This window comes from Lonchura striata, chromosome 1 (genome assembly GCF_046129695.1).
Source record: "Lonchura striata isolate bLonStr1 chromosome 1, bLonStr1.mat, whole genome shotgun sequence".
In the NCBI taxonomy this organism is placed as follows: Eukaryota; Metazoa; Chordata; class Aves; order Passeriformes; family Estrildidae; genus Lonchura; species Lonchura striata.
The window spans coordinates 36,591,578-36,615,675 of record NC_134603.1 but is presented as its reverse complement, the minus strand read 5'-3'; the positions used below and the strand labels follow the sequence as shown (position 1 = coordinate 36,615,675).

The 24,098-nt window shown below is 37.1% G+C and overlaps 1 protein-coding gene across 3 annotated transcripts in view; it reads left to right on the top strand.

The window, feature by feature from the left end:
• Positions 1 to 24,098, top strand: part of NKAIN3 (sodium/potassium transporting ATPase interacting 3) — a 334,441-nt gene that overhangs the window by 149,499 nt on the left and 160,844 nt on the right. For all 3 annotated transcript variants that reach the window (XM_021555630.3, XM_021555632.2, XM_021555631.2), the window contains exons 2-3: positions 8,193 to 8,330; positions 17,017 to 17,097. In XM_021555630.3, coding sequence (XP_021411305.1) covers positions 8,193 to 8,330; positions 17,017 to 17,097 — 219 coding nt within the window. The remainder of the gene's footprint in view (positions 1 to 8,192; positions 8,331 to 17,016; positions 17,098 to 24,098) is intronic.

Here is a 24,098-nt window from a genome sequence, read left to right as displayed (position 1 = left end):
TTCTTTGCCATTCATATAGTGGGCTCTTTTGGTTCTGAGTTGTTAAAGTGTATTAGCTTTCAAAAATCATTGAACATATACTGCTTGTTCCTTATGTGTCTTTTTCTTAAGCATTTATCAAAGAACAACTGGTACAGTATTGAGGAGTGAATTTTTTTTTCTCCTCAGAAATTTTTGTTTTGTTAAAATACCATGTCTTCAGTAATATTATATGCTGTCACTACCATCACCCTCCACTGAACTCATTCACCAAAGCAGTTACCAGAATGGTGGGAAAACCTTTACTTAATTCTGAGTGTTTTCCATATGAGTTGAACAGCTGAATAAGAATAGCATTTGTTGTTGAAAAGCAGCACAGGCTGTCTTAACAAAGACAACGTATTTCTTATTGAACCTGCATTTATTTTCTTTGATTTTATGCTTTGGCCTTCACTAATCTTGGCTATTGCTCTTTTATCAAGTTCCTTCAGCACATATATTTCTTTTGCTTTACATTTTACTTAAAATTACTCAAGTGACAACCAATTACCTATATGTCTGACCAAGACTGCAAAGGCACTTTTGATCATCAGGTTTTTTCTTCTCCAACAATTATTTGTCAGAAAGCCAAGTTTCTCTTTTTCTCCATTAAACTGAACTCACTATAAATATTTGTGATTTACTCAGACTCTTTCCTGACATTCAATAACCTCCATGACACATAGTCTTATAAATGTATTTAGTGAGCTGTTATAAGGGATTACCACCTTAAAATCACCCCAAAACTAGTATTTCACCTGGACAAGTGAATGCAGCTCATTAAAAAAATCTAATAAGAGTTTTCTCTGTGGTCAGATGATTCCTTTAACTGTCACCAAAGCTATGAAGTAGTGATCTAAGTCAAAGTTAAACATTTAATTGTGACACTGACTGCATTCATTTTGGTAATGAAGCCTCTAGTGAAAGATGGTAACTTACAGATAAGGAGGCTGTAATATTTAGCTGAGGAATAGTAACTTGCTAAATAGCATTCTTCACCTAAGAGTGATCATCTGACCCCTCCCTTCCTCTTCAGGTTGAAATGCTCTCCCCTGCATTAAAAACCTGGCATTTCTCTGGTGTTAAATCTTATCTTCCTTTTTACTGAAGTCAGTCTGTCAGTAAAATTCTGATATCACAGCAGGAGTATAAAAAGTTGTTTATGCATTACCATTGGTCTTTGATGAAACTTATTTATTTACTTATTTATTTTAACATTCTTCTTTCATCACCTGTTAATTTCCTCTTAGAAATCCTGGGGTTTACCATGTGGTAAGTCAATCCAATGCTGAGGTTTTATCCAGAGTAGCTTGGCAGCTTTTTGATGTCTTTTCCCCTTAAATTAGAAAGTGCATATTTTCCAAATGTGAACTTTGAGCATTCACCCCAAGGTTTTACAAAAAAAATGTTTTCTCAGTGGAACATCTGTCAAGGAAAAAGAAATACATACCTAAGAGCCCTGGAATATGAGACAGACTTTAGGTCAAATGTGCCTAGTGCTAAGAGTGACCTTGATCCAAGGTCTTGTTTATTCCAGCCAAATGCAAAGGATGCAAGCAAGGTGGTGTAGGAGACTCCCACTGTTCCTGTCCTGCCTCACCATTGCCCTCTCCTTTGTGTTGGTGTGTAGATTTTTGGGAGTGTCCACCAATCTGGCACAAAATAACAAAGAGAGAAGGGAAGGAAAGAATGAAGGAGGGAGATGAGAGGAGGGGATGTGTTGGCATGGGATGGGAGAATAAGTTGGTGAGGAAAAAGTGATTGCACTGCTGAGATATCTTGGGGTTTCAGAACAGAGGGCACTTAAAGCTGCAGGAGGAGTTCCCTTGGAGGAGGCTGGGGAACCACTTCAGTTTTTATGAGCTGCACCTGCCAAACTGCACTAAACTGAAAATTCAGCACAGCACAATGGTAATGGTAAAAAGGCCAACAATCCTCAGAGATTCATCATGTCCAGGAAACCCTTCCTGAAGCCACAGGTTAAGTTTATGATCATTAGATGAAGATGAGAATTTTGGAGAAAACATCTTTATCCTTAGAAGCAGCAGTTAGTACAGATGATGCACTGTGTCCTGGAACTTCTCCTGTGATAAGTATAATTAAGATCAGCCAACTCTGAGTTTTACATGCATAATTCAAATGTTACAGATAATTCCTGGCCTGAATTTAGAAAATGAATGCTATGAACAGTAACTTTTTTATTGACCATTTTTTCTATACTATTTAAATTTTTGAAAGCCATTTGTAACAGTAACAGTGTCCATTTGTGAAGTCATATTTTGTCTCCTTTTTTTTACCTCTAGCTTGTATAATTGTTTTATTTTCAAAAAGGATTTCAAAGCGATATAGTTTTACACCTCTTCAGTTATTAAATATTTCTTTGATCTTTGTTAGATTTCTCAAATACAAGATTGTTAGATAGTACTGATATTTTTCTGGTTGCTATAATTTCTAGGGATTGTTTTACATGACAGATTGAAGCAATTTTTTAACATCAAATGAAGAGTAGATTATGCCTGCCAGTTTCTTAAATTTAGTAATTTATAGGGTATAAAATTTGCAGCTGCATCATTAACATTTTATTTTTACATTTAGCAATTTTACAGTCTTCTGTTTATGTCATGACACTTTTGGGTCTTTTCTTGTATGAAATGATCTTCATCTCGATAAAGTGACTTCTGTTATGGATTTGGTTCTATTTATTAATCTCAAACTAAGATGTCATTTATAAAACTTTTCCATTAAACTGTAAAACTGACTGTTTTCCTTGATGTTTTTGACAGAAGAGAAAATTGAGTTTTAACATGAATCTGGAAAGTTTACTTTATAACTCTGCTGTGGTGTCTCATCACTCAGACAGCTTCTGATATGTATTTTGAAGTATAATAGGACCTGAGAATTTAGAGGAGGGGTTTAATTCACAGGGCACCTTGTTGAATCCTTCTCTCAAAAATGTTTTTTGCTTTCTCTTGATGAGGAACATCTTGGTGGTTTCTTTCTGCAAATCCTATGAAGCATGGTCTTTTATTTTGGTACTCCTTTGCCTTAAACTGCTTGTGAAACATTAGTGCTACAGTTGCAGCTATTTTTTCTGTTCAGGAGGTTTCAATTGTCTTGTACATCTGGTTGACCCCTCTAGATGAAGAAGCTCAGAATTCAAACAGATTAGTTCACCTAAAGTTTTTGCTGCTCTCAATAAAAAAGGTCTTGAGCACAGCTGGAAGAGAAACTTCACCCTGAGTAACTTTACTGCAGCCCCATCTTACAGCTTAGTACCTTCTCCTTGTGCTCTGCAGGAAGTGGGAAATGGGAAATGTTTGGAAGACTTAGTGAAACAGAGTTAAAAACCCAAGACTTCATTAAGTGAAGTGCTACAGTCCCACTAGAGCATTTTACTGCTAGTCCTGGTCTCCTGAGTCATGCACTTTGTATTACAAAACTGTCAGTGATGATGATGACTAAATAACAAAGCACTCCCTTGACAGCTGTAATAAGAAATATGCACCCTTTTGCAAGTGTTGTTATGATAAGAAAATGTTATTTCCCATCAACTTTGATAGACTATTTAGTTCTCATGAAAATATTTCACTCAGCTGGACATAGCTTTCATTACATATATACACCTAATATCTAAGTTGCCAAAACAAGCCCTCCTCTTATATTTGCAAGAAAGGTTTGGGTTTTCATTCCACTTCTATGTTACTCATTTTAAAAAATTATCAAACAACAATTTATTATGGACAGTCACAAACTTGGCTCTCTTAGTTGTCACAAGCAGTGGAGGTGCAGCCTCTCCCAACTTGGAAGGGAATTTATATGACAGTAAGCCCTCAGAGGACCTCAGTCACATTTAGCATGTCCCAGCTGCAGCCTCAAGCTCCTCTACCCTAGTAAATTGATTATCTGTCTACTAACACTGGAAGAAGTGGAGTCAGCTAATTTTGGAAACCTCTCCCTTCCCTTTAGGTTTCAGTTTTTTAGGCTATTTTCAGAAGAATCTAAAAATGATGATGAAATTAGAAATTCATGTGGGAAAATATCTTGTTGAGAAAAAGAAAATTCTTGAGAAAAACAGCCTCTTTATAATCAAAATGTTTCTGGTGTAACATTTTGAAGTACTCACATGCAACTTACTCCAAGTGAAACCATCTTTCATAGAATCTAGGCTAGTTTGGTAGCCACCGATGGACAAAAAGAATTTGGATTTGGGCAAGCATCAATAGTATAGGCTCTTCATATCTGTGCAAAACCAGCATCTAATTGTTCACAGATGCCTGTTTCCTCCCCTTTAGTCTGATGATTTCTGTCAAATCACCTGAATCACAGCCTGTGTTAGGGATTGCTTTTTCATTTGCACAGCTAAAAACTTTGTGGCCTTCACTGCTTCTCGGAAGGTAAACTAGACATAAGAACAGCAGCAGTCAGATGTTTCCTCTATTCAGTCCATATTGCTCATGGTATAAAGAAAACAGATCTTAATATGTTTTCTCAGCCATGATAATGAATTATTAGGTTTTTAACTTCTGCCTGTTTTGCCTGCAAGGTATTATAATTTAGAAGAGAGTAGCAATTTGAGGAGGAAAGATGTGCCTCTACCTCTTTCTTTTCTTTAGATTCCCCTTGGCCCTGCACCACCCATGCTAATGCATTCTGTGGGCTTTGGCAATGAGAGAAATTACTCTGTGTTGGTGACAAGAGTAGGATAAATGAGACTTACCTGTGCAGGAAAGTCTCTCTGCATAGCCTGATGGTGAAAGCACTTCTTAGTGGAGAAGGAGTGGTACTGTATGCTTGGCATCCTGCTTCCAGGGCTCCTTCAGTGGCTTCATGCTGTCAGTATATATAAAATAAAGAGCGAGCCCTGCAGGCAAGAAACATGAGCAACTCTCCCAGTTTTGTGCAAGTGCCATAGGCAATACTCTGTACTCTCATGTTTCTGCTTGTGCTCTCTTTTTGACTCGTGAAATACAAATTTGTATTTTTTGCCTGTGACACAGCTTCAAAGAGAAGCTCTTTCCCTTGGTATCCTAATGGATAGGAAGTGGGAGGAGAAGAATGAATAACTCATATTCTGGTTTGAAAGCAAAACCAGTGAGAGACTCCAAGTCAGAAATACAATTGATTAGGAAAAGGAAAAAAAAAAAAAAAACCAACAAAAAAACCAAACAAAAAAACCCCACCAAAACCAAAATTCATGCAATATTTCAAAAGAAAAAAAAAAACCCACTGACAAAGTCAGACTACAACTGACATCATTTTGGTCAAGGTGATGGTAGCAGTCCAAATTGGAATGGCTGCAGTCCTCCTGGAGTGGCAGATGTGGTTCTGTTGGAGCAGTGATCCTGTAGAAGGGTGTAGGCTTCCTCTGAAGGTCCAATCAAAAGACCCAGCTGTTCCTCTTGGGAATCCAGTGGAAAGGCTAAATCTAGTGTCCCAAAAACTCAGATTATATCCAGTTAGGACTGCCTTGCTCCTCCTTCTGGGCAGAGCATCTCACAATGGGATGCTGTAACTTTTACCAGTCATGCAGTGACATTCAATAGGCCATTAACAGCTGATGTCTCCTGGGGGAGGTGGGTGGGAGGATTGGTTTGTGGAAGAGATAAAGAAAACTGCCCAATTAACAGAAGATAACTGCCACACCTCCAACTCAGTATGCAGCAGGAGAGGAAATTGAACTTTATTCTTCTGTGGAGTGTGCCTTAACCACAGTAATCCATGAATCCATGGAAAGACAAATAATTTTTTTTTAATATGTAACAGTCTATGGTGAATATATATACATGTGCACCCTTATCTTTGGGAATATATTTGTGACCACTGAGGTGTTTCGTGGGAGCCCAAACCTGCCTAATGGATGTGCTCAGAACTTGCTTGGCAGGTATCAGGGAGATGCACATGAAGGCAAACTTTTTATGTGATCCGGTTTAGGCATGAGCTGAACACTCAGCCTTTTAGCATGAGTCTGGTGGCAAAGTGCAGTGGTTGTGTTCATTTATGTTCCAGTATTGCATTTTTCAGGCATTTAAAGTGATTGATCTCAAAATTTATCCCAAGGGTCAATTTAAGAAGGAAGGGACAGATACTGAACAGCTTCATTCATATCTGTGCTGCAGGCTTCTGTCTTTCAGCTAGCTCTACATATTTCAAAGCTACATAAAATGCATAATGGCATCCATGATCCATCAGTGTGAATTTCTCCCATACCCACTCTGGGCAAGCTCTCTGCTCCTGACACCAGCACATTCTCATGCCTGGGGAAGTAGCCAGGCAGTGACACTGTGTATGTTAGTGAATCATTAGAGTTTTTTGTCACATTAACCCAGGTTATTGTAACCAGTGTTCTTCCCAAAGAGAGGGAAACCCATGGCCAAGGCCCCTTTTGAGTAGGTAAGTATGTCGTTTGCACACAGCTGCCCTGTTTCAGAGCCAAGGACACTTTAATGGACACAATGCTAACTAAGCCAGCTGTCTTCAGTGCTGGGAGTGTGATAGGACACACTCAGTTTATTGGTACAGGTGAAGACCAAAGCTGCAGGAGGGTTTCAATGAATGTCAGGGCAGAGGTGGCACTAAGCAAATCCTTGTCTGATTTGACAGCTCCAACTTCTACTTGCTTGCTAATGTCAGGGCTCCAGGAAGAAGACACATTGTCTCTGAAAACTGGTGGTCTCTGAATTGTTTTAGCTATTTTGCTGATCCAGAAGATTTCCACTTGTAATGGGAATGAAAAAGTCTCTGGCTCTGGTCATGGATGTCATTAATACCTTTCTACATGATACAGGACTCTTAGTATGTTGTCGCTAGAGCATAAACTGCAAGTTCTGCCTGTGCCAAAGAGTTCTCTTCACTGTCCTGCATAAGGGATTTGGGGTATCCTTGTATTGTACTGTGTGATTTTTCATATATACATGCTGGGTCAGATGTTTAGCTGAAAAATGTCAGTGTAACTTCACTAATTGTAAAGGAGCTGCATCAAGTTGACGATTCAACTTTTATAAATTTCATTGTTTAGATTTATCATATTTATTAAGCTTGGCAAGAGAATATGGTTTTCATGTCTGCTGTAAGGGAGGGTTTTTGTACAGAAAAAAATGCACTCTGCTCTCAGTGACACCTAGCCTCATCTTGCAGGTGAAGATTGAATCTGGCCATAATGTGTGAAATTAAATAGTTTATGTGAAATACCCACATATGATAATACTTTGGTTGATATTCATAAAGCCACACTTGCTCCATCTGTCTCAGCTATAAATATTATAAGTGTATATTTCAGTAAATTTTAGGGTTTGTAACAATGTAGTAAAATCAAGAAGATGTTAATAAATTCTAGCAAGCACAGAAATTCAGTTGTTTCTCAGTAGATTTCTATTTAGCTGCTCAAGATTATCTTGCTGCAGCTGCAAAAAATATTGAACTAAGTTTAAACTCCAATAAAAATGCTGCTAAGAAAGTTGATTTTCTACTTTTAGAACAGTGGATTGGATTGTCAAAAATTAGTAGCAAATGTGTTAGCAGAAGAATTTTATGTCTCGCTTTTTGTTTTTCTTTTTTGTCTAATGTTCAGAAATGCAGAATTACCTAAGAACCACATGCTGATGCAAAGATGAAGGCTGATGTTTCTTAGTTTCCTCCTTTTTCATACACAACTAAATCCAGACCCAAAATGCCCTGATACAGCAGAAGAACTTTTAGCTGCCACCATTTCTTTCTGATTCATAGTTGCCCAAAAGTTTTGTAGCAGCTTTTGAAGAGCACAGATGGATCATTTGGCTGTTGGTTTTGAAGCAGTTTGCTCTGAGGTCTTCCAGCATTTTCTGCTGCCTTTCAGCCCTGAGCCTACGTCTGTGCCTCAGGTAGTGAGGAGCTCCCAGCAGTCTCCCCTAATTCCTGCATTAAGGAACCCCTGGGATTACAGTGGCCACATGGGGGACTTGTCTGGGCCTTTTGGACTTTTAGGAACAGATTAAGGAACTTGCAGTAGAGTTTAGTTGAGAGTAAATCTTAGTAAACAAAGAATTGGGAAAGGCAGGGAGTGTGATGGTGTTTCAGAAGCAAGGTTTGCATAGCTTTGCTCACTTGCTGGTGAAGCCTGGTGCAAATAATAAAATATTGAGTGTTCTGTCCAACACATAATTAAAAAGTGGATGTTCTGTTTATGTGTTTTCTTACAGCTGGCAGCATTAGAGAGACAAATCTTTGACTTCCTCGGTTTCCAGTGGGCTCCTATCCTTGGCAATTTCCTACAAATAATAGTTGTCATTTTGGGTTTGTTTGGAACCATCCAGTTTAGGCCTCGATATATAGTTGTGGTAAGTCTCATTTATTATATTTCTTTTTGGTTTTTTTGCCATAAAACCTGTCATATTACAGAACCAAATTTTCTTGGTTTCAAAACACCAGATGGTATTTCTGTAGAAACTGTAGAGGTCTCCATGTCTTTTTACAAATTTAGGACTACTAAGTGAGCTTTTGTTTTGAGATTTTGGACATTATCAAAAGCAGTTAACCTGGAGAAAGTGCTGCAAAAACTATGACTATGTTACAAGTAAACTAGACTATATGTAAATAAATAAAGTACGAACTGTTGTTTTTGTAACAGACAAGCAGAATTGATGGTGTTTAAAAAAATATTTGCAATGGCCAAGTTATATTTAACTACATCTTTCTCTTAAGCAGAGAGGAAAAATAATTATAGAAATTTCTCTAGTTCTGTGACCCATGGGTTCCAAAGAAGTCTCCTTCTCACTTACATGTAATTTTGTCAAGACCTGTACTTATGGCTTTCACCCTAAGTTATTGTAAATGCTTTTAACTTGAAGCTTCTTGGTTGTTTTTTTCCTATGTTCTCCATATAGCCAGGAATAGAAAGAAATTTCAAAGCTGTGAAGTAAACTGCCAACACAAAAATCTCTGTTCCTCCCCCATGTTCATTTTTGAATGTAAGAATATTATGTCTTTACCTAGTAATGGCTGTATTTGGAACATTTTGCTTGTGTTGTCAGTAATGGATTTTAAGAGGCTAAAGTGATCTTTTTCCTCACAAAGGAATGAAATAAATGTCTTCTGGGCAAAACTCATTAAAAAGTACTTTAAAAGCTTCATCTTTTCTAGTCTAGCCTGGAATCCTGTACTTCTTTGTCATGTCTTAAAAGAAAATATGAACAAAAAATGCATCCAAGATTTATACTCATGTTAGCTAAGCTTACAAGCAGACTATAATGAATTGAAATGGATTGACATAAAAAACAGGGCTTTTATCTATTATCTGTGGTCGAAGAACTGGGAATCCATGAATTGATGACTCACCTTTCTGCTTCATGATCTCCATTTTATGCATAAGAAGTGAGTGTAGGCATCTGTAAAATTATGTGGGAAATTCATGTCTCAAGTGCAATACTACAAAATTTCTTGCCCCTCAGGTTCAGCAGTGCTGTTCAATGATGCAAGCTCTGTTTTAATTTTCAAATGAAATGCAACAGATGTTGACTGTTTCTATATTTTTTTCAATATAATTGAAGATTTTAGGCTATACAAAGTGGTTTTAAAGTAGAGGTAGAAAAGTCATAATTAAACAAAAGAAACACCTCCCCAGTATCTTCCTGTTCCCACTGTTCTCTGACTGAACACTTCTCCAGACCCTCTCCCCCACTTCTGGTAGAAATTAAGTGGACCTGTCAGTAAGTCAGTTCCATTCTAAGCTGTCAGAAAACCAACCTAGCAAAAAGTGGAGATTTTTCTGTAAACTGGTTTCCTGAATCCAGTCTGTGAGGTTCCAATGTTTGCCAAGGTTGGCACAAGGCAGGGATTGGGACTACATGTTTATGAACAGCAGTGTGGAGGTGGAGGGGAAAGGAGGAGTTGCAAGACTTCTCCTGTTGCTAACTCCAAACTTGTCAGTTCAGCCTCATGCCTAGCCTTGCCCTCAGGTTGAATTCAGCAAATGCCTCAAGCCAGCATAAGAAAAACTCCCTTTGCTGAGCTGCTGCCTTCAGTCCCTGTGCTGTTCCTCTGATTGCACCAGCACAGGTAACAGTTCAACCACTTGGTAAACTGTCAAACCAGATCCAGGTTAAAAGCAACTATTTTCTTTACTGGTGTTAATTTAAGTGTAGGTCAGCTCTTTGATGTGCTTTGCTTGTTCCAGGAGATGGGGGAGGGGAAATGGGTAGAATTAGCCAGAGGAAGGAGAAAAGTGCATGGAGTTACACCAGTTTGAAGTTCTTGTTGAGCATAGCCTAAGGACCTTCCAGTCTATATCAGCACAAGCTCCCCAGAAGCTGGGCTTCCTAGGGCTGGGCCAGCCACGGTTTAGCTGTGTCCACTGTCCCCAGAAGGAGTCAGTGATACTGGCAGTAAAGACCCCTACCAGTGCCAGCTGCATACTGCAGTATTCACTGAGCAAAAGTCCACCTGTAAAATTTTACTGTTGACTTTAAAATCCGTTTAATGCAAATCTTCAATAGTGTTCTGAATTTCAGTATTAAACACAATGCAGAAAGATTCTTACCAAGTTTCTGAGTGGTGAATTAGGCTTCAAATTTACGGAGAGGCTTCATGGCCTTCCATGTTCTTAGGTCCACTTTCAGCCACATCTAAGCCCCTGGATTCATTAGTGGTTGGTATCCCAAGAATTTGGTACTGTGTCTATGGCTGAAGTATCATGCTTTTATGTACTCTAGTTGATGAAGCTTCTGGTTTAGATTAAGTTTAATCAAGTTTAACTGGAAAAGTAACTAATTGCTTCAAGAAAATTATGCTTATTATCCACTTTCTTTTCCAGAAGATGTCCCTGGAAATCAGCTTAACTAATGCAGATTATCCCATCACAATATGAAAAAGCTGAAGTAAAGAGAGAATCTTGTCAGATACAATGGTTTACTTCTGTAAACTGTCTCCACACAATTAATTGCACACAAATTATCCTCATGATAATCTGTCATACACTGGTGGTGATCTTGACTTCAGCTGATCAGCTCTAGAGCCATTGTTTAACCTCAAGACAATGTCTTTAATCTATCTTCTGTGCGATGAATTCTGTGCCTGAAGGTTTCCCTGACAAGTAAAGTTACACAAAAGCTTTCACTTTGTCATAAGAATGTTGTGTATGTCATGTTCAGTCTCCTCAAATTTTAAAATATGTAAAGAATAGGAAACTAAGTGAATAAATGTAATACATGTCGGGCCATAACTTGAAGTACATCTATACTGCAGTCAAATATGAAACTGCTTCTGCAGGCACAATTGAGCAGGTTTTTGTTGCAGGTACATAGAGCCAAGGAGTTCGGTGAGGGCTGCAGTAGAAACTGATAAAACAATAGCAGTTGCATGCTTCTGACTCTTCCACTACCATTGAACCTAGGTTAGCCAGTTTAGCACTAGGATTTAGTGACCACATAAACTGCACCATAGGCATAGTCATTGTAGATTAGAAGTCTGAATAAAGAAATTAGTGTGAGTGATATAAAATTTATCATGAGAGCTTTCTACCAAAAATAAGTCTCACTGTCTAAGAGCTGACATGCTGTGGCTGATACATGAGGCATCTCTGTTGAATAGAATTCTCATTCCAAGTAGTTAAAGATAGTGGTTAATGTTCACTGTCTACAGTCCCTCAGATACAGGACTATATGGATGGTGACTGAAATAAATTAGGAATTTCACTTGTTCATACTTAAAATTCCAAGTCCTCAGAGCTTAGGAAACAGGGAGAGAGGGAGTGACAACATTGACTCCAAGTGTACTAATTAGTTTAAATCCAATAATTATTTCTAATACGTTTTGTATTAATTAGTACTTTAGATAAATGTTGTGAACAATTTGTCCTGTCACTAAGCGGATGTGCTATTTTCAGTATTTGAATATTTTGTGACTGAATTAAATATGTGTGAAGTTCCCAGGGGGCATAAAAGTGCAGAGCTGATTTCTAATTTTCCCATATTAGTTCATTTGAAACTTACCCAAACATTTGCAAAGAAGAAAGAAACAGATGAATTTCAGTTCTAACTATGCTGTTGCACTCTTGTCATGAAGCTCCAGAGCTCTGCTATGATCCATTTCCTTGTTCATGCTTTTCCTTTCTTAGCAGATCTTGCTTTCACCAGCAAGGTTTTCAAGCTGTTAAAATTGATTCATGATGATGACAGGATGCTTGTTAAAGCTGGGGATCTTCTCCCTCTGCTACTTCTGATATGGGACTTCAAAAGGCTTCTGAATGATGAGTCATATAGCTAAAATTGCAAAACCCAGGCTCAAAGCTGAAAAAAACGTGTTAATAAATAGCGAGGGATGAAAAGAATACATTTAAATAGGGAGAATCTATGGTGGAAATCTCTGCTTTACTTGCCTTAACGTATTCCATTAAATAATATGATACATAAGCAATGAATGAAAAGCCAAGAAAGACTTTCTTAAAAAACCCCCAAACAAATAAAAAAACAGAACAGCAGAAGAAAGGCGGCATAGGATACTTTATTCAGTATTCAAGCAAATGTTATACAGTCAGTGAAAACATATATGAAATATTTAGGCTTCCAAAATTACTCACTGACTATCCTTTCTGGTAAGTCCTGTGCTGTTCCTGCTCCATTGTGCTGATTTATGTCACTTCCCTTGCCACCTTTCATAAATATGGCTAATAAGGCTCTGCAAGTACTGATGCCAGGTATTATAGGGGGATGGTTTGACAACTCAGTAGTTGCTGCTTTCCCTTGAAGTATCCCCAACCCAACATTCATTCCCTCTCATGCCATGACTGACACTGTCAGAGTAGTTGCTGCACTTCAGATTTAAATATACTCTTGAGATAGTTTATTCATTAAAGCTAAACTTATCCCACATTCCTTGTAATATTCAAACCTAGAAAATTCCCTTTTTTATTTTACCTTAACCAGTTGTTCTTGTGACATTGTGTCCATCCAGTGCAAATGTTTTAACTCTAGAAATGTTTGCATTTCAGTGATATATGAAATATATCTCTGCATTGGTTTCAATGTGATTGTAGAGTCAAGAGGTATAGAAATCTCACTGTTGCAGAGAGGCTGATATTATGAAAGGGGATATTTATTAGATGTTTAAACTATAAGGTTTAGTGAGTACTCCCTCCACATTATCAGTAACACTTCAAATACTTCCTCACTCCACATCATATACAATCATTTGTGTAAAAGACCAAGAGTAAGAAAAGATATAGTCCATCATGGAGAGAAATAAGCAAAGAATATGACCTAGTCCTAGGTCCTTCTTCTAGAAGGGATCTGTTACAAACAAGTCCAGGTGATTTTTAAGTGGTGCATCATTTGAGTTATAAAATAAAAATACCAACTCTTCTCATTGATTCAACCTGTGTGGAAAATTCCTTTTTCACGCCAGATATAGTGAGGGTTGTGACACTGAGTATGAGGCCAGCTGAGCTGGGGTGCTCAGAATGTGGGTGGCCAAAGAAGTGGGCAGGAATTGCTGGGTGTGGGGAAGGAAGAGTGAGCAGACCCAGCAGGATGGACAGAATAATGTCCAGGACATGGAGTGGTAAAGGTTAAATAGCAGGTCAGATCATGAAGCGGGTTAGATGCCTGGGAGGAAGGTGAAACCTGAGGGTCTGTGTGAACCAGATGTCTCAGACCTTAACCATTCCTACACTGAGAGAAAATTGCCAGCATGCATGATATGTCCCTTCACACAGAGGATGGCAATTTGGACTGTTTCTCTGCTAGCAAAAATAAGAAATCTGCATCATGGATCTAAAAGTTGCACCTTTCTTAATCACTCAAGCAGGTGTTGCTGTGATGCTGCATAATGGAATATTGCTTGGTGGAGTTTTTTTTAACCTAAAAGGTATATACATATAAATTTATTCAATGCATATAATGTCAGAAAGCATTACAATTTTTTTTTTTTTTTCAGGAAGACACACTCAAAATGATAGAAAAGTTGCTTTTAAAGCCCTTCTGTTCAGTCTTACTATGATTCTTTCATATATTTGCAGATTTAAACTAGATAGGTACCTACTAATTCTTACATTTTTGCCTCAGTTTCAGTGAAAAGGATAGACATTTTGGGATTTTCTGGTGATCATAGATGTAGAATAAAAAACAGATTTTCAGAAAACAGAAGACAATGGGAAAAGTGAGGCACATGCTACGAAGAAAAAAAGGATTGCTTTTGCCGTGAAGGCTGTGCTTGGTAGCTGAATTTTATCTCTGCTCTCAACCACTGAAACCCCTTTTGACACAAAGTGAGTCAGTTTAACAAAACCTGTCACATGCTTTGATTTCCCCTTGCATTCTGGATTCTTGTCTTGAGACCTTGTGGTCTGATTTGCACAAATGCTGCACGTTCAGTCACAGGGAGCTGTACACTGAGTTTATAAACTGAGTGTATAACCTCAAGCATTCTGAAAAATGAACACTTAAGGACGTCAAGTTGGATGGTTATAATGTAGGAATACTTCTAAATGTAATCTCTGAATGTATCAGAACCTTGTTTGCATTCTGAGAGCTGTATCATTCCCTTATAACATAAAATAAATTAGTTAATGTTTGTGCAGCTCTCACACGTTACAGAGAGGAGCATCTTAGTAAACCTCATGAGGAAATTAATATTCTGTCCTCAGAGCAGGGTCTGAGCTACAAGGAGAAAAGAAGTATTGAGCTAGCTGCTCATAAAATGTGTTAGGGGAGGTAAGATATTTTAAAATAAAAATATATCTCTGATGATTTTGCTAATGTTTGGATTGTATTGTACAGCCACAAAATAGAAAAATGAAGTTGGCATGCACAGCCCAAATTCTGACATATCCTAATTTTTCTTTCTTGCTTTTCTGTCTTATAACCTTTCCTTAAGTACCTATAAAACTATGCAAGGAACGAATTTGCTTCTTGAATATCCAAGAAGACAACAACTTTCCTACTTAAAAAATTATATAGTATTAATTACTGAATATAATGTAATTGTTGTGTTTACAAAACAAATAGAGCTCAAATTTATATCTCTGACAGATCAGAGCTCAGTGAGAGTGTAGGAAAAGCCTTTCCATATACAGCAGCTGGGTTTCAATGTTCACACCTGGATTGCACCTGCACATTCCGTTTCCCTTTCAGCTTCTCTTTCTTTTCACTTCTTTTTATCCTCAGGGTGGATCAGAAACCAAACTGGTCCTAAATGTGTGAAACAACATAGCCTGGCCTGGGAAAGAAGGCTCTGACAGTTTTTGCTTGCATAGGTGCCCATTGGACAGAATGAGGCCATTAACAGATTTGGCTTGGCCTGGAAGATCAAATAGAATTCCTTTTGTTGTGGTGACAGATTTAGTTCATGGAGAAATAAAAAATTCTTTCTTGAAAAGGAGAATACTTCCAAATTGTCTAAATTCTGCTTTTTACGTGCAATTTGGATTGTATGAGTTGTTCATTAATTTTTAACTCTCTGCACATAATGTTCTGAATATAAATGTTAGAAAATCAGTAGTTGATGATGGCATCAAGTAACTACAAAGTCAGCAAATACAGTAAAATGTGATATGCTCTAGCTTGGTCATACGAACAGTACAGACCTCATATTGCTCATAGACCACAACAGCTTTGTCTATTTTATAATAATCCAGCTTTCAGTTGTCACACTGCCCTTTGTATGACAGAGGAAATGGCTCAGGAGTGTTACTCTTGCTTTGGCTCTTAGTGACCTACTTCTTGGGCCATTGCCCAACTCCCTACATACCTCAGAAGAAATTGTCTTAAAGAAGTCAACCTTTTTGATGCGCAGAAATGTCCCTGTGCAGGGGGAGTAATCAAGGTGGGGAAAAAATTCCATCCTCTATACCTGAACTTTTCATTATACATGACAAGGAGAGGAACAAAGAGGGGAACAAAACCCAAAACTGCCCAAGAAAGCCAAACTGATGGCACCTGTGCAATGCATTGTAGTTCAGTATGTGGAGCTTTAATGATTATATTGAAGCAAAACAATAGGAACTAACCCTCATCTGGCCACAGCTAAGTAGACTTGCAGAAGCTCTTAGCAGCAGTTCCCCACTGTGAAGGCTCCAAGTGTGTAAATGTGAAGTGGCAGTGCTGCTGCTCACTGCCCTTGTTCTGGTGGATGTAGCTCCAGCATGGCTGCGTGGGCACTTGGCCCATCAGGATGAGATGCTCCTGAGGTGGAGTGCCTGGAGAGTTCCTTGGGAATAGGGTACAGCTGTATGTCAGTAAATAGTGCATCCATAAAGAAATGATGCAGTCTGTTGTGCTGACAGTTAAAATGCAAAAAAAGATTCGGAGTACTCAAATTAATGTCCCATTCATGCTGTGGGTGCTGTATGAGTTCAGTATGATGCTGGAGAACCCAGAAGAGTTATGGATATGTTCAACTGTTACGCATGCTTTTTAGGATCAGGTTCATGGTAAAAGGCTTGGAGAAGTAGTGAGCTAATTTTAATGTAATAAAGTTCGTTTTACTGTGAAAGACTCTCAAGAGATCAGATTTACACTTTGCATATTTGTTTAAAAAGAAAAATAGCTAGATTGCCAAATCAATAGAACTTCTGTTTTGTTTGGTGGTGGAGTTTTTTCTTGCACCTTTCTTCATAATATTTAAAGGTTATTTCAATAATATTTTTTTAAGGTATTTTTCTTATATGAAATTTTCTTTAAGAAAGGTAAATTATGATTTAAAAATGACTCAGAGCTGTCCCAAAACCAGTGTTTCAGTCAGCATTTTGGACTTAATTGATTTCAGTAGGATAGGGTAAAACTGTAAAGAATAATTCTGTTTTATTGGTATTTATTTAGTACAGCAATGAATATTGAATTTGTAATTTCCTGTGGTTCTTAGGGGACTTCTGCAGGGGGAGCTCCTTTTTTGAACTCTCTATTCTCAGCTGTTCCCAGAAGAACAATGCTTATTGATAACAGTTTTTTATTATTGATCTGCTCAGTATGAAGTAATTTCATCTTAACGTTTTATTTTTCTCTCTTTTTTGCTCTCATCCGGCTTTGTGTTCAGTACACGGTGTGGACTGCCCTGTGGGTCACCTGGAATGTTTTCATTATCTGCTTCTATTTGGAAGTAGGCGGGCTTTCTAAGGTAGGTCACTTACCCTTCTTCAGATTTATGGGAGGGTATCTCAACAGCAGGACTCTCAGATTTCAGAAGACTTCAACCACAGAGGAGAAATGTGATTGTTTGAACATACAGTTTGATCTTTGGAGTTTCCTCCAACAAGAACTGTAATGTTTGAACTTGTCCCTGCTAGTAAATAGCCACAGGTTTGAAGTACATAAATGCAATGGATCTGAATTACATTGCCTTCTGGAGAACCAATCCAAGGTGAGAGGTGGGAAGGTATTCAGTTGTAAATTTGCGGTCCTTTTTGATTGTTGAAAAGCAGGCAGTGTCGTTTGTCAAGTGTGTGTAAAAAGTGTGAATTTCCCAGACTGCTTTGAAAAAAAATTACTAAGAAGGTTAATGTGATAACTTGCTGAGCAAATTGATCTCGCAGTGAGAATGTTAATTCGTTATAAAAAAGAACAAATGGCAAAGGGTGACTTTTCTCACATCTGAATAAAACTTTCCTTTATATGATACTCAGTGTTTTAGGTCACCAATTCTTTATTCAGTCTTCTGTTTAGAGCAGAAATATTTGCTGGAATTATCCAGAGATGTGTGCTTGTTAAGGTAGCACTTATGTTAGCATAGGTTATGTTCAGCATTGTATCTGCAGGGAGTTTCACACAACACCTGCTGGTTTTTATGCTCCAGTTGGACACAGATGATACAGACCTTGATTTACCACATTTACCACATTTAAATGGTTCTAGGCACAATATGCCCATGGCACATGTTGATCCTGGCATTCTTACTAGACTAAATGTCATTGTAACTGGTTATAGATTTAATGATTTGAACTGCATGACTGTTAATTCATTCAATGATTTTAGAGAATGAAGTCCTGTGCCATGTGCTCTGGGAAGACCCTGCTGGAGCAGGGAGGTTGGACCAGGGACCCTGTGGTCCCTTCCAACCTGACCCATTCTGTGATTCTGTGAATTGTTTACTCCATGCAGTTCAGAGCAGAATGTTTATGAGTTACGTACTTTCTAGGATTAAAGCTCCTAGATTTTGGTTGACAACAAACAGAAAACTGATGAAACCAATTTAATAAGAAACAAGATTTAATTTACTCAGTAGAAATGCTGTTTACATTTAAGCTTTCAGTGATAGGTTCCTTTGGTGATACAATTTTGTCATGAAAAGCTGCAACAGTTTATTTTTCCTTCAATTATGTAGCTCATGAAAAGTTACTGGCTTGATAAAGAAATTAGGACACTTCACAGAGGATCAAAATAAATTATCCTGATCCTAATGGTATGTTCTAACTTAAAAATCTATTAGATAACAGAAGAGCAACAGATAGAAATGATAAATAGCCAAATAATTGTTCAGTCTTATGATTCATAGAGGTGGTATACTTTTATTTAGTTGTGTCATGTCTATTTTTGTAGTGACTATTATATTTTATGCGTAAGTAATATATTTATCTATGGGCCTAGGAAGTGAAGCAAAGCTTTTAGTCTGATCCTTGAATTTGTTTGCAAATTCAGATGCAGATTCTGATCATATGCTCATTTAAGTTTATAAATCAGCAAGTATGAACTGAAGTCCTTCCTTCATCTTCCAGTTTCACTTCCGTGTTTCACTTTTTGCTCTTTATACTTAACATGACAAATCACACTGCAGAGAAATAGTAGCAAAAATAGTACTTGGCAATTGACAAAATTCCCTTTTATTAGTGCATACTTCAGTTAATCTCAACATTTTTGTGGAACTTTTGTCTTGTGGTTTATAATTACATTTGAAAAGTGTTTCTCAACAAGGTGATAGACACAAAATTATTTCTGTGGAAGTTAACTGCTCTTGTATAAACTATGCCAAGGGTATGAGTATCGAGACCAACTTAGTAATGATACAATTAAGAAAATTTTTCAGTACATCATGGTATTTTGGGCCTATTTATTTGTCTTTCTGAAAATTTTGATAGATATAATGAGACCATCAAGAGACTAAGGTATTTTTGCCCCATATACACAAAATACTGGGTATTTATTATTTGGCTAATATGTCACACCAAATTTAATTGGGACCCATATTTTATCCAGGATTCTAGTTAAAAATTCATAATTTCTTCCTTTAGTATGTTCCTGTGGTGTCAGACATGATAGAAAACTGTTGTTATCAGAGTAGATTAGTGTGGCTGGGATATCAAACACTGTAATATGGTTTCCAAGTATGGCTCTTTATTCAGCATTGAAATCTTGGCAGGCAATAGTCACTTTTTTTTCTTCCTATTGTTCTCTTTTTTCATTTAAATAAGAAAAAGAAACTGTATCTCTGAAATGAATACAGATTGATTACAATTTTAAATTTCTGTTGACATTCTATCAGGGAAAATTTTAACGCCATCTGGCAGGTGACTTATTTCTGTTGGCTTGTTTGTTTTTAAGCACTACCATGTTTGCATTCACTCTGACCAGAATGAGTTAGCTCTTGGTTGACATCCCATGAGTTTATTAAGACTTCTGAAAATCTAACTTCGTACAATAATAAATGGTAATTTTAATTCAATATCTGCCCATGGAGTATGCATGCAATAGGGACAGACTTTTCAAATGTCCTAGTAGAAACCTACCACTGCTGAAATTTTGCTCAGATCTTATTTCTGAAGTGGGGAGGAGGATCTCCTTTAAATAGTTACTGTTTGACTTCTGCCAGGAAGTTCCACTGCAGGAAATTTGAATGAGAATTAGAAAGACATAGGTAATGTAAGTCTGTTTACTGTGAAAGTTTGAAATATTTTCCCTTCAATTACATTAAATTATAATTTTCTTGATAAACTGAGCACCCTCCAATAGCTACACTATGGTGATTAAGGCAGTCTCCTGGGAAAAGGATGATATAGATTCAAGTCATCTTGGGTGTGAAAGGGAAATAAACACAGCTTTCCCACAGTTTCTGATGTCAGTAGAAATCTAATGAGCAACTGTTTCCTCTTTAACTGCCTGATAAACAACATAGAGGTCAAGATCCTTCTTCACTCATGTTACAGATGTGCAAATAAAATTGTAATGCTTTTTTCAGGGCTAAAGAAATTGTATTTGATCAGAAATAAAATAAAAATACCTATATACACGTCTTTTATTTGTATTAATTTTTTCCTGATTTTCACAGCAATGAAACTACCCATAAGAAATAAATTAATTTTGCCTGTCTTTTTACATTTACTTCTTATCTCAAATTGGAGACATAATATTTAGTGTTAACCATTCCATATGAGAGAAACAAAGCTGTTATTATAACATGACCTTTTAATTCTTTGCTGCAGGATGACAGCTTGCTACAGCCATACATAAGCTCATTAATTGTTTTGATCTCATTCTGTCTTGAAATGAAATTAAGTTTTAATTGACACATTCCAGAGTATAGGCATTAAAACATGTAGACAAAAACACAAACTGTTTTCCTGAAGTTTTGTATGTGCTTAAATATGGACTGCATAATTTCTAATGTGTGTAAGCCAGCCCTCCATCTGCAGCAATGCATGGTGCAATGTACTCCTGTACAAGGGAGTCTTCACCTGTTTAGAGTGTACAGTCAATAATTCTGTTGTTGTATCCCTCAAGTATTTCAGATCCAGTATGAAAATAGCTGTATTAATTTGTATTTATAATTTGCTATTCCAATTTTGGCTTTGGATAGACCATTTTTCTACTGCTTTTGTATATGTGAGTTACTGGCATTTCTCTGCATGTGTTAAAACCTTTATTTGGTAAATGTATAGCAGCACTGTGGTATTATGTACCTGTTGTACCTTTCCTGTTGTTTCGTATGCCTTACCTAAGCAGCTGGGGAACATTGATGAGCTCTTTTTTTTTTTGTAGGATACTTCTGCTCGCCCTGCATGTCTTTTCCATGGCATGCTTCTTTGTTGTGAACTATGCCTCATTCCGGATTTATGTTTTGCTCCCAAAATTAAGCTCTGTGTCAACTGACTCTTCTTATGTTTTTGGCCAAGGATTTGCCTGACACACTCTCATATATTCAGTAGGAAACTACTTCTAAACAGCTTATGTTTATTACCTTGTTCTTAGTTTTACACATTGAATGAATGTGAGCTTTCTGATGTGCTTGTGGCACCAATTTAATCAGCCTTTCTTCTGAAGCCAAAGGAAGTTTTGCTTATGTCCTTTAATTAAATTTTTTTTCATGTGTTTTTTCCTAGTAATATTTACTTTGGTCAATGAGCAGTCAAAGTTTTTAGGGCTCCCATCCAACTTTATTAAGCTGGAGACAGAAGTATAGGCCAAATTATTATATGGATCTGTAGTTGGAGGACAGAATTATCTGACAAAATTAATGATTTCTTCCATCTGAGGAAAAAATGGACTAATAATTTACCTATTAAAATGCTGAGAGACTGGAAACCTAGTGCTCTTTTCAAAAAAAAATTTTGTATGTCAGAATGAGAGTTAATTATGTGAACTTTACACTGGCTGCTTGTGAAATCAAATTTATTTCATCTGGTGCATGTCAGTCAATCCTTAATTGTTCTGCAATTATATCTAATAATCTCAAATGGAGTAAGTTAAACTCAGAACCAATGCTAATTTGTATTAATAGAGATGTTATGGTGTATGCTTGGGCTTGTGTCTTTTTTTTTTTTAATGAGAGATGAGAGCATTGGTTGAATTTACCAATAGCAATCATTAACAATATGGAAGAAAAAATTATTCTCTTTCTAACTTGTGCTGATATAAGTGACAAAACAGACAGCATTATTTTGCTTTAATTATTATCATAATTAGCTCCATAGAATTACCCACTCCAAAAAGCTCAGGGACAAAGTTGGCAGCATCCATAAAACCAATATTGAAAATCAATAGATGAAGGAAAAAGGACTTCCTTAGTCTAAGCAGAGAATAGATCATTGAGCCTCTACTCATATGTAAGTGACTTTTATGTGGAGGAAGGGTTTTTTGTATCTATTGGGAAGAAGAGCAAGAAATAATTTGCTGAGCATGTGGCAAAAAAGATTTGGTTGGAGGTCAGGAGAAGCATTTTAATAATAAGGACACTGAAGAGGATCTAAAGCTGTTATGAAGCCTTAGTAATGGACAACTCTTCTACTGCACTATTTTTGATCTATAGAAACAAACCTCTGTCAAGATATAAACTCAAGTGAGTGTCCATGGATGGTTTAAATTCAAAAAGTTAGTATAATTTGAAGACTCAAAACCTCATCTTCAGAGTCCTGAACATTTTATCATGACTGTCATTCCAGTTGGGGAGCTCAAAGTGTCTCTGGCTTTTCTCCCCAGAGGATGTGTAGGGACACAGAAGATAGGGGACACTAGAGAAGTCTCCTGGGAGGCTGACAGAGGGTTTTGGGTGTGCACAGGTGGGCTTATACTGTTCAGATGTGTGATAACAAGAGGGAGAAAACACTGTCATTGCTGCTCATTCTTGGCAGAGATTAGATCTCTGTTACAGACAAAACTCATGTGCTGTCTGTTCGATTGATGGATTTTCAGCTGAACAAAAATGACTGCCTTCACTGAGAGCAAAGCAAGAGTGATAACAGTGCATTTTTTCGCTGCTGTACATAGTGTATACATTCATGTACAGCTCAGCTGAGAATATCTTCCCTCTTATTCATCATCACATCCTTTTGATCACCATCTCTCTTGGGAGACTACACACCCTTAACTTCTAATTCTCCCCACTGCTGTGTGTTCATTTGCTCCAGGTGATGCCATCAGCTGCTACCAGCTGAGATGTGCAGTGATGGATCATGCACTGGATGTGGTTGTAGGCCTGCAATTTCTAGATGTTACAAATTACTAATTTTATAGCAGTAGTTAAATACAATCTCTTCTGAACATATGCACTAGTAGAATTCAACTTGCAGAAATTAAACCTGGTGAAAAGGTTGGGTTTGTTTCTTTGAGGTTTAGACCCTCTCACCTTCTCCTCCTTCCTACCTTATTTTCCCAAAGTGTTTAAACATTTTGGTTTTTTGTAAGTAATGCTCTGAAACATTTTCTGACATTAAAAAAGGAGGAAAAATAATCAAATAGTACTTTAGTAAATAGAGTTAAGATAATATAAAGCAAGACCAGACCAAATAAGAGTTTTAATGTTCGCATCATATAATCCATTTAACTCCCTTGGCCTTCACCCTTTCTTTGAACCAGCTCCCAGAAGTAATTTTTTGTTTTGTTTTGGTTTTTTTTAAGGTTCTATAAACAGTTTCTTCCTTTTACTTTTTCTTGTGCCCTTTCCTACAGTAGAGGCTTCACTGAAATGTGTTTGCTAAAATATGAACTTCTAATATGACCTCCTTATTCAAGTTGCTCCTCCCATCCTACTGCTCTCTCACTATAAAAAGAAATTATCACCAGGTTCAATTGTATTTAATACTTTTCCATAATGTTCTGCTCAAACAGCAACCTTTTGAATTTTTAATTACTTTGGCAATAAACCTGGAAACTAATTTACTGTGAAGTTATGCAGTGTAATATTGAACAGAAACAACATTTCAGCACTTCAGAATAATGGCTCTGGCCTTGGCTGGTGTTAGGTACTGTTAATCACAGATTAACTTCTTGTTGGGGTGCCTTCAATGGTATTAGCAAACAGTATTTTTAATGTTGTGTTAGGCTGACATCAGTATGTGCAGGAGCAGAAAATCTGTGTGGTAGTTTATTATAGAATACAATGACTGTTTCCATGAAAAATCAAAGAATTAGCTATGAACTGTGAATTCATAATGACGAAGATATGGAAAATAGAATTTTCTTTTTAATTGCAATTTAAATTTCTCAGACAAAAAAGGTGACTTACAAAAGATGACTTAATATGTGCTGTCTTAAAAAAAAATTAAAAAGGAAAAGAAGGAAATTGAAGAGCAAAAAGGTGTGAATCTATTGTAGCTGAGGAGACTTTGTTGCTGGTTAGCCACAAACAAGAGACTTTGATGTTCCAGATTTCATGTTCCAAAACTAATTTGCTGGTCACTCTGTTTTATTCTA